General features: G+C 29.1%; 1 protein-coding gene across 1 annotated transcript; it reads left to right on the forward strand.

The window, feature by feature from the left end:
* Positions 1-8,808: 8,808 nt before the first annotated feature.
* Positions 8,809-11,461, forward strand: LOC109151093 (F-box protein At5g49610-like). Its single transcript, XM_019299005.1, has 2 exons — positions 8,809-10,125; positions 10,867-11,461. Exons 1-2 carry the CDS (start codon positions 8,877-8,879, stop codon positions 10,872-10,874), a joined length of 1,257 nt encoding a protein of 418 aa, XP_019154550.1. The 5' UTR covers positions 8,809-8,876; the 3' UTR covers positions 10,875-11,461.
* The last annotated feature ends 761 nt before the right edge of the window (positions 11,462-12,222 follow it).

Here is a 12,222-nt window from a genome sequence, read left to right on the forward strand (position 1 = left end):
CGCGCATTGCGCGATTGAGACAATGCCCAATGTTTTTCTTAAATAAGTATTTTAAAGTATATCAAGGCAAGATTATATTGGAATTGTTCATGTATAGATAATTGAATATATTTGTGTATTTAAATTGGTAATTCTAAGTTTACAAATGTAAGATAATATAGTCAAGATTGATTATAATTGTCAACAAAATAATTGTATGGGTATGGTTGAAACCAAATACAGGACATAAGGAATAGCAAATAAAAATTAAAGCATAAAATATTAAATATATTCTAATATTGTTTGAGGAGATTCCGGCAGTAGGATTTGTGGTTAGAGTTCTATTAAGATTTTAATATTAGAATTAGATTAATGTTGTAGTTATAATTCTATATTAGACTTTAATATTAGAATTAGACTAACGATACTTAATGGAAAAGTTAACAGATCGAATAATCATATAAGTAAGGATAAATTAGGAACTCAAGGAAAAATTAAAATCTGAACAATCTGAACTATTCATTTGATTTAATAATTTGACAGTCATTTTTCTACCCAATGTTTATAATTAAATAAATATTTGAAAGTATATAATGGAAGATTATATATGAGAAGTTCAACATAAGTAATTTAATGTCTAATTTGTTTATTTAAATATGTAATTCATAGTTTATGAATACAATATAATATAGGAGATCCATTATAATAGTTACTATTTTTTTTTTTTTAAATAGTAACCAAGTATTTTTGTTGCAAAGGGTTCTAAAATATTAAATGAATGCACATATATACAAGACCAGTCCTTTATGTGTTTTGCTCAGTATTCATTTAGTTCAACCATTATTGTTGAATAAATTATTATGGATAAAGAAATTCCTAATTTGAGGAATTTAGATGTAGTAAAAAATTTAAAAATTTAATTATAATGTAACCCAAAGATATTGGACGATTGGAAAATATGATGTAACCCAAAAATCAAAATGTTAAAGAAAGTGTTTTGGTTATTCAATAGTTGGAAGCAACAATTTGTTCCAAACCACTGAAAATACAAACATTGCAATTTACAATATTTTCACTTAACGTTTTTGAGAATTATTTTTCCAAAACACATCTGTATTTAAAAAAAAATTATTATTAAAACAATTATTATTATTATTATTATTGTTTATTGTTATTATTATTATTATTATTATTATTATTATTAGTAGTAGTAGTAGTAGTAGTATTATTATTATTATTATTATTATTATTATTATTATTATTATTATTATTATTATTATTATTATTATTATTATTATTATTATTATTATTATACCCTTAGGTCATTTTAAATGTTAATTTAAATAGTTAATTTTTTAAATATCTTTTTACCAACCGTTGATATAATTCGCTGGTCCAATCCGCTAATATAATCTGTTAACGCTAAGCGCTAACTGCTGATTGTCAAACAAGGACATTGCGAGGTAGTTTCTCACTTCAATTTGTTGTGTGATTCGAATATTTCCTTTGTCAACAAACCCTCAAGTAGTTAATATGATTGACTTTATTAATTAAACTTTTTAAAAATTTTTCATGGTATTAATAAAATACTTGGTAAATAAATATATATCATTATTTTGTATTATAACTTTGATATTTAATTTAAAAATAGTGCACAAAAAAAAATATAATAGACAATGTAGTGAATATAATCAATTGATGAATTTGAATGTAAAGAATTTTTACATTGGAGAATAATAAAGACAATATAACTAATGAAATTATTTCTCTTAGTTAATTTATTGATAATGAATAATTTTTTTTTTAATAAAGACATTGTAGGGACAATGTAGCGAATATAATCAATTGATGAATTTGAATTTTGAATGTAAAGAATTTTTATATTGGAGAAAAATAAAGACAATATAACTAATGAAATTATTTTTCTTATTTAATTTATTGATAATGAATAATTTTTTTTTTGAATAAAGGCATTGTAGACACATAATTCTAAATAGAATACTAATTATGCCAACTTTGATTGAGATGGGGTTCGAACCTAAGACCTTTTTTATTGAAATCAATGAGTAAGTTAATGGTGAATTAATCGAAACTAACGGAAAAGATAATATTTAACGGAAAAGTTAACGGATAATCATATTCATTAAGGATAAATTAGGAAATCTCAAGGAAAAATTAAAATCTGATCAATCTGAGCCATTCATTTGATTAAAAAATTTGACCGCCATTTTTTCTACCCATTATAGGCCTAACTCTCTTGGGCTCTTATTAGTATATATATATATATATATATATATATATATATATATATATATATAATGTTATGTTAGCATATAAAATAATTTTGTTTCTCAAGTTCAAGATTTTAGTTATTATTTTAAAATCATGTAATTATATATGATACAGTTATCTTATTTATTTATTTTAATTTTTAAATTTATTAAAATATATGAAAATATGTTAAGGATATTATAGTGTGTATAAAAGATAACTCTAAACCAAACATGATTATATTATATACCCCAATTTTAACCAAACACAGGAATCTAACATTCCCAGCAATCTAACATTCCCTAAGGTAATATGACATTCCCAGCAATCTAACATTCCCTAGAGTTTGACAAATTTAGGGTTATTTCACTCAAAACGATGTTGTTTTTGTGTGAAATAACTCATTTAAAAAAGAATGGAACAATAGTTAATTGGCTGACTAGGCGACCTAGTTGGTGCCTAGGTGGCCTAGTCGGTGCCTAGGCGGCCTAGTCGGCACCTAGGAGGCCTAGGCGGTCAGTGCCTAGGCGGCCTAGTCGGTCGCCTAGCCGGTCAGGCGCCTAGACCACCGATTATGGTGATACGCTAGGCGGCCGACCAGCGCCTAGCGCCTAGGTGCCGATTAATCGGTGCTTAGGCGGGATTTTTGCAACATTGCCAGCCATGGAGACTGATGGATAATATACTAGGCCTGGGCCACATGGACCGGTCTAAGAAAACAACTGGATCAAGAAAGCCCAAGAAAGATACACGATATGGAGCAACCCTAGAGTTTGTGAAGGATTGGCCTCGGTATTCCCGATATAATTAGAATTGGACTCATTATTTCTAGTATAATAGAATTAGGTTTTATTATGTAACTAAGACTCCCAATATGAGGCAGTCTAGAATTCTTATTCCTTGTAGGGCTCTAGGCCTAAAATATGTATAAACAGACCCCTCACCGCAAATTACGTTGTGCAACCGTGTGCACCATGTATAACCGTGTGCACCATGTATGGTGCACACGGTTGCAAAAACGGCGTCGTTTTGAGTAAAAACGCGCGTCTCACTTAAAAAAAAAAAAAATCAGGTTCGATTCCCGGCAATAGCATTTTATTTATTTTTTGCATAATTTGAATTATATATCTACAAATTCATAACTATATATCCACAAGTTCATAACTATATATCCACAAATTCATAACTATATATCCACAGTGAATGAATAACACAAAATCCAGAATGAATAAACTAAATATCCACAATGAATGAACTAAATATCAACAATGAATGAACTAAATATCCACAATGAATGAACCAAATATCCACAATGAATGAACTAAATATCCACAATGAATGAACTAAATATCCACAATGAATGAACCAAATATCCACAATGAATGAACTAAATATCCACAAATTCATAACTATATATCCACAATAATGCTGTTGAGGGGAATCAAAACTTGATTTTTTTTTTTTAAATGGGACGCGCGTTTTTAGTCAAAACGACGTCGTTTTGCAACCGTGTGCACCATAACCCCTCACAGGATGGAGGGGACTTTCATTATTCACCAACAATACTCATTAATACAAAGTTCTTATATTTTCCCTATATTTCTCCTATATTCTCGTTATTCTAACGGTAGTGTTGGCCTGTCGTTGACTGCCCAAAAGTCATAAAATCAACATTAGTGCCGTCTGTGGGGATCAATACGAATAGTCTCGTGATTCCTACCTCAACAAAACCTTCCCCAGTCAATCAGCCCCAACTGTAAGATATTATAGTTTAGGATTTTGTTTTTATATATATAGTGTAGATTAGAATATGAATTGTATTACACTATTTTATACTATTAGAATAGGAATTTTATCCTAGAATTATAGTACGAACAAGAAAGTAGAAAACAATATATTTTATTAGAAAGAGATATTTTTTAGGAATTAGGCGGGAAGTTAAAGTTCATGATTTTGTTTTTATATATAGTATAGATTATAATATGAATTGCATTACACTATTTTATAATATTAGAATAGAAATTTTCACCTAGAATTATAGTACGAATTGAAAAGTAGAAAACAATAAATTTTATTAGAAAGAGAGATTTTTTAAAAATTGGGCGAGAAGTTAAAGTTCAAGATTTTGTTTTTATATATAGTATGGATAGATTAGAATAAGAATTGTATTACACTATTTTATAATATTAGAATATGAATTTTAACCTAGAATTATAGTACGAATAAGAAAGTAGAAAACAATATATTTTTAGAGCATCCGCATCAGTTGGGAAGAATGTGGGGATAATGTAATAGTGATTAGGAACGAGAATGGGGAATAGGAGATAAAAAAAAAAAAGAAAAAAAAAAGAGAAAATTGATTTTAAAAAAAAATATTAAAAAACTGATGCTGTCAGGCGCGCCTAACGCACCACTACACGCGCCTGGTTTTTGCCTAGCTGTGCGCGAAACGCGCACAGCCTTACTTCTTCTTATTCTTCTTCTTCTTCTTTTTTTTTTTTTTTTTTTTTTTTTAATAATTTCTGACATTAACCCACATTTTGCAAGTTCATTCTTTTTCAAATAACCCATTCCCACATCAAGTATTATTTTTGACTTGAGTGATTTATTTATGAAATAACTCCACTTGAACCACTATTGTGGATGCTCTTATTAGAAAGAGAGATTTTTTAGGAATTGGGCGGGAAGTTAAAGTTCAGCATTTTGTTTTTATATATAGTATAGATAATAGTATAGATTAGATTATTACATAGCAATTGTATTACACTATTTTATAATATTAGAATAGAAATTTTAACCTAGAATTATAGTACGAATAGAACGTAGAAAACAATATTAATATTAGAAGGCCAGTAGCATTCAAAAAGAAGATTATTACATAGCAATTGTATTACACTATTTTATAATATTAGAATAGAAATTTTAACATAGAATTATAGTACGAATAGAAAGTATAAAACAATATTAATATTAGAATAGAAATTTTAACCTAGAATTATAGTACAAATAGAAAGTAGAAAATAATATATTTTATTAGAAAGAATGAAAATATTAGAATAGAAATTTTAACCTAGAATTATAGTACGAATTGAAAGTAGAAAACAATATATTTTATTATAAAGAAAGATTTTTTTTAGGATTTGGGCGGGAAGTTAAAGTTTAAGATTTTGTTTTTATATATAGTATATGTGGATTAATAATTATTTTTTATTTTTGTTTTTTACTACTAACATTTTTACTGATTATTATTTGTATTAATGAGTGAATTCTGTTCCCTATTGCATTTTCAGTGAATTAGGGATCCTTTTTGATTTTTTTATTTACTTTTTAACTTTTCTTTAATGATTATTATTTGTATTATCAGTAAATTCTGTTTCTTTTTCCATTTTTAGTGAATTAGGGATAATTTTTATTTTTTACTTTCATTTTTTAATGTTAACTTTTTTATTAATTATTCTTTCAAAAGGTTGAACCCCAACCCTAACAGGGCGTTTGGTTGAAGGGAATTTAAATTCCTTCCCACTTAATTCCCACATAATTCCAAATGCCACAAATTAAATTCCCTTGTTTGGTTGAAAGGAATTGCAATTCCTCCATTTTCATGGAATTAAAATCCCATGTCCCCCCTCGCGATTTTAATTCCTGGGATTTTAGGAAGAAAAAAAAGAAAGTGATGAGTCAAAATTACCCCTTCTTTTTTTTTTAACCTAAAATTAATGCTTAACAACAACAATGGACATTTTTGACTTTATACTACTTATTCCCTTTCAATTCCCATGTAAACCTTCTTCCTCTCCAACCAAACGCCTCGTAAGGGTTTGTTTCAAATGAACATGAACCATAGAGGCTAGACATTTGCACATTTGCTCACTTCGCACCCCCTCATTGCCGCTGGTGAGACTCGATCCCTGGTCATTCTTCCAAAGTTTCACCTCTATGACTAGTTGAGCTACCCATGCGAGTACTTTTTTATTAATTATTATTAGTATTAGTCACGTTTTTATTGTTATTATGATTTTATTTTTAATGATAGTATAGATTAGATTATTACATTGGAGTTGTATTACACTATTTTATAATATTAGAATTGGAATATGAACATAGAATTATAGTACAAATGGGAAAGTAGAAAACGATATATTTTATTAGAAAGCGAGATTTTTTAGGAATTGGGCGGGAAATTAAAGTTCAGAATTTTGTTTTTATATATAGTATAGATTAGAATATGAATTTTAACCTAAAATTATAGTACGAATAAGAAAGTAGAAAATAATATATTTTATTAAAAAGCGAGATTTTTTAAGAATTTGACAGGAAGTTTAAGTTCATGATTTTGTTTTTATATATAGTATAGATTATTAGTATTAATCATAATAATAATAATAATAATAATATTATTATTATTATTATTATTATTTATTATTATTATTATTATTATTATTTTGTTTTTAATAGTATTATAGATTAAATTATTACATAAGAATTGTATTACCCTATTTTATAATATTAGAATATAATTTTAACCTAGAATTATGAGCAAATATCAATTTTGGTCCCATGAGTATTAGCAAAATGACAATTTTGGTGCACATGTTTAATTCCTACCAATTTTCATCCACAACTAATATTTTAGTACCAATTTTCATCCACAACTATTGTTTTAATGTCAAAATTCATCACGCCGATCACGTTGATTAACCCTTATTATTAGTTTTAGTCATATTATTATTGTTATTATGATTTTGTTTTTAATAGAAGTATAGATTAGATTATTACATATGAATTGTATTACACTACTTTATAATATTAGAATTGGATTTTTAACATGGAATTATAGTACAAATAGGAAAGTAGAAAAGAATATATTTTATTAGAAAATGAGATTTTTTAGGAATTAGGCGGGAAGTTAAAGTTTAGGATTTTGTTTTTATATATAGTAAGTATAGAAGTCTAGATTACATTATGAATTTTAACCTAGAATTATAGTACGAATAGGAAAGTAGAAAATAATATATTTTATTAGAAAACAAGATTTTTTAGGAATTGGACGGGAAGTTTAAGTTCAGGATTTTGTTTTTATATATATAGTATAGATAGATATAGATTATTAGTATTAATCATATTATTATTATTATTATTATTATTATTATTATTATTATTATTATTATTATTATTAGTATTATTATTTTATTTTTAATTGTAGTATAGATTACATTATTACATAGGAACTGTATTACACTATATATAGTATTGATAGATATAGATTATTAGTATTAATCATATTATTATTATTATTATTATTATTATTATTATTATTATTATTATTATTATTATTATTATTATTATTATGATTTTGTTTTTAATTGTAGTATATATTAGATTATTACATAGGAACTATATTACACTATTTTATAATATTAAAATAGGAATTTTAACCTAGAATTATAGTAGGAAAGTAGAAAGCAATATATTTTATTAGAAATCAATATTTTTTTTAGGAATTGAGCGAGAAGTTAAAGTTTCAAGATTTTATTTTTATATATAGTATATATGGATTAATGATTTTTTTTAGTACTAACTGTTTTACTGATTATTATTTGTATTAATTAGTGAATTTTGTTTCATATCCCATTTCAGTGAATTAGGGATCTCTTTTTTTTTTTTTTTTTTTTTTTTTTTTTTTTTTTTTTTTTTTTTTTTTTTACTTCTAACTTTTTTTTAATGATCATTATTTGTATTAATCAGTAAACTCCGTTTTCCTTTTCCATTTTGAATGAATTAGGGATAATTTTTTTTATTTTCATTGTTTACTGCTAACTTTTTTATTAATTATTATTAGTATTATTAACCATATTATTATTGTTATTATGATTTTATTTTTAATAATAGTATATATATTAGATTATTACATAAAAACCAAGACTATGTGATCTAATGGTACCCGGGTTGGACTTCCATTTGAAAAATTGTGAGTTTGAGTCTCAGTGGAGGCGTTATTGGTTCTTGGTTCTTTGTTTCAGTAGGTTGAGAAAGTATATGAACAGATACTACAATGTAATAGAGCCAGTAGCATTCAAAAAAAAAATTATTACATAAGAATTGTATTACACTATTTTATAATATTAAAATGGGAAAAGTGTCAAATTGGCCTCCTAAGTCGACCCGATAGTGCAATTGGGTCCTCTAACTATAAAGAGCTCCATTTAGATCCCCTAAACATGTAAAATTATTCAATTAAGTCCAAAGTGACTTGTTTAACAGGTTAAGCCTACACACGATTGACACGTGTCTTTTTAAAATATTTTTTATTTTTGTTTTTTTTATAAATTTTATTTATTTATTTATTAAAATGGTACCCGGGTTGAACTTCCATTTGGAAGATTGTGAGTTCGAGCCTCAGTGGAGGCGTTGTTAGCTCTTTGTATTTCAGTAGGTTGAGAAAGTATATGAACAGATACTACATTGTAATAGAGCTAGTAGCATTCAAAAAAAAATATTATATATATAAAAAAATATAAAACACAGTACCTATAAAGTGCGAACTAGGGTTTGGGAGAATTGGCATCACCGAACAGAACAGAACAGAACAGAACGAAGCTATCGATCGCCTTAAGGACGCCAGGTTGATGGAATTCTCAGATGTATCCTCTGAGTTGTTGTTCAGTAATCTGGGCGAGAACTTGGTAGTTGAAATCCTGGCCAGGCTCCCCTGCAGAACAGCAATCCGGTTGAAATTGGTATGCAAGACATGGTGTTCTCTTATTTCTTCTCAGTATTTTATTACTTTATTCAATCACCGCCGCCATGACCCATCCCTTCCGCCAATTCTTCATTCATCGTCTGCCTGCATTATATTCCAATCTCAGATTGACCCCTTTTCCCCGATCGTTTGCGGTGGATACCCCCACCCTGATGCCAATTTGTGCGGCTTCCGCAAGCTGGATTTAAGTTTCCTTCCCTGTCCCGATCCCCAACTCAGAATTTATTTGAAGGTTTCGTGTGCTGATTTAATTCTATGCGCCCCCATATGCGTCCTCACCACCTTCCCCAAATTCCTATCCCTATTCTATGTCTGTAATCTAGTAACCAAGCACTGGACTGCTCTTCCTCCTCCCCCCCAATTCAAACTCAGTGAGAGGAAGATGCCCAGAGCAATGTCCTTTGGCTTACTTTGCGTTCCTGCGCCCTGTTCCCTTTGCACCACCCCTCAGCAATCGCAATGTGTAGACAATTCTCGCTATAATTGTGTGGTGGTTCAAATTTGTGTTTCCCCACCCGTTTCCAGGGGCAAATACAGACTCCAACTCTTCTCGTCTCAGGAATGGAAAACTCTTGTGATCTCATCACCATGGCCCATCAAATCACTGTTTCTTCTCCGTTCTTCTGTCTTTCTTGTCCCCTATAAAGGGATGCTACATATGTTGCTTAGTGCGTATATTCTTGTGTATGATCCCTATAATTCTCCTGAAAAAATTTCCCGTGCAATTTATATGCCAACTGATATGGAAGCTGAGGGGTGTTGCGCCCAAACCCTTGGAGTATTTGAGGATCGTCTTCGTTTAACATGCACTTCGGCTCTTCACTCAGAAATCCCCATATATTATATATGGGAGCTGGAGAACTACGACATGGGGAAGTGGAGTTTGGTGCGCAAGGTTTATTTTAGAGGAGATATGTTTCTCTCCAACCTAGACCTTCTGCATCCTAATCTTGATCCTAAAATTAAAGACACAGGATTTAACCACATAGATGGGAGTTATTTTTATTGGACCAATTCTTCTGGGTGGTTCATTGGTAATGGAATTATTAATTCAATTACTCATCAGTGGTGGCCAACACCAGTGCCACCACTAATCCGCGGCTGCACAATTCAAAGTAAGTTAATTAAAAAGTATTAATTTCACACAATATCGATCTAATCTTTCATCAGATTTCTATGGCAGTTTGTTTAATATTTCCCATTCTAGTACTTCTCTGGCCTTGTGATTGCTCCCCTCAATTAGCTTCTTATTATATATATATGGCATATATATAATTTGTATAGCTTGCTCAGTGGCCGGCTAGCACATTTTATTTGGATTATAGTTTAATTTGTTGTATCAATAATGTTGCATTTGGATATATATATATATATATATATATATATATATATATATATATATATATATATTTGTCCTAATATATTTACATGTTATAATTGCAGATAATTAAAATACTCTTGGAAATTCATAGATCGAGTTTCCTCACCTTCTGCCCATCTATTTGAAAAAACAACAAATTTGAAGGTTTCTTTTTGTTTGATCATTGTGTTGTTTTAGTTCATAACTATTTCTACAAACTTATCTTGTCCTAGCATATATATATATATATATATATATATATATATATATATATATATATATATAGAGAGAGAGAGAGAGAGAGAGAGAGAGAGGATTTAGATCCAGTGAGATTTCATTCCTTTTTTTATTTTAACGGTTTTGATTTGAGGTGTTTTTTTAGTGTTTGCTGTTGGTGTTTATTATGTTTAGGGGCTGTGTTGTAATTTTACATACTCTTAATTAATTAGCAAATAGAGTCCCGAGATTTTATATGGAATTGAATTTGCGTGTGCAGCAGCGTGATGCTTCACCACCGACTTGCTTCGCGCCGAGTCCGCCTCAAATTCCACAGTTCCTCTCCGTTGCCGACCCTCTCTGTGTGCGTTTCTCCATGGTTGGCTCTTCCATCAGGCAGTCAAAGTATCGAAAGAGGAATGCACTTTTTTTCCTTTCTGTTGGACAAGTTACCTTCTGATGTTTAAGTGGTCTCATCCTTGTATGGTTAGTAAATTGGTCATATTTGGTGCTGGAAGGTTTATTATAATTGCACTGTCACTTCCATCATATGCAGTTTAAGATATGCATAATATGATTCCAGTAATGTATGAATAATTTTGTCATTCCATTACAATAGCAATAGTGGTGTCTATAGTTTGAGTCTTAAAGGGTATTTGTTGTGGCAATATTCTACGTAGGCACATATATGAAAAATATTAACTCTTTATCACTTGGATTTGGAGTAGGCTTGAGACAGTAAGTCTTGTCCGAAAGATATATAAGGGTGGTTTTAATAACATCTTGTATTCTCTGAATCAAATGTTGCACCTTTTTCCTGTCTCTACTGGTGAAATTAGATTCTCATTGTGGATTTTTATTTTTCCTCATTTTTTAGGCATTTGGAGTTTTTTTTTTTTTTTTTTTTTTTTTTTTTTTTTTAATGCAAATTCATTTTGTTGCTTGACCTGTTAGTGTGATGTGCTTTGGCCATTTGGGGTGTGGTGGTAATTTATTGTGCTATGAATGTAGAGGTGGGTTTATGGTTTACCCTGTGGGAGGGTATGGTGTGTGCATTTCAGTGTGGGTGTGTGCTTTTGGTGGATTTGGTGTGCTCTTTTTCATTATTTGTTGGTGACATGTGTGGATTGATTTGTTTACGTTATTTGGGACTAGTGTCATGATTTAATTTGGTGGTGGTGGTTGGTGATGTGCTGTTTGGGGTTTTGGTTTGTGCAATTAAATGTCTTATATGTATGTAGTACATTAAAAATAAACATACATGTCAATGGTTCATCTTGCAATGTGTGTTATTGTCCACCGTATAATGATTAAAAACTCTTTAACATGTCCATCATCCATTTATAGTTATATTTGTAATTCGTAAGTCTAATTATCAAATGTCTCAAGCTACTGGATTGCTATATTATGTTTCTTTTGCATTTAATGAGTTTTTATTATTTCTAACTTCTTTTTTGGGGCAAGGAATGAACCAATCTGTTCTAAGCGTGCCTAGCACTATGGCGCACGAAGGCGACATGGATTCTAAGGGGATTTTAAAAACTTTGAAAATGATAGATTTTAATAAACTTTTATAGAGTCATTCAAAATTTTTTAAAACTTTATAAGACTATAAAAGTCTATATAAAAAACATTA

This window comes from Ipomoea nil, unplaced genomic scaffold (genome assembly GCF_001879475.1).
Source record: "Ipomoea nil cultivar Tokyo-kokei standard unplaced genomic scaffold, Asagao_1.1 scaffold2283, whole genome shotgun sequence".
In the NCBI taxonomy this organism is placed as follows: Eukaryota; Viridiplantae; Streptophyta; class Magnoliopsida; order Solanales; family Convolvulaceae; genus Ipomoea; species Ipomoea nil.

What these genes read in the sequence shown, in the direction of transcription:
- LOC109151093 (XM_019299005.1), top strand. Translation starts at nt 8,877, where the DNA reads ATGGAATTCTCAGATGTATCCTCTGAGTTGTTGTTCAGTAATCTGGGC.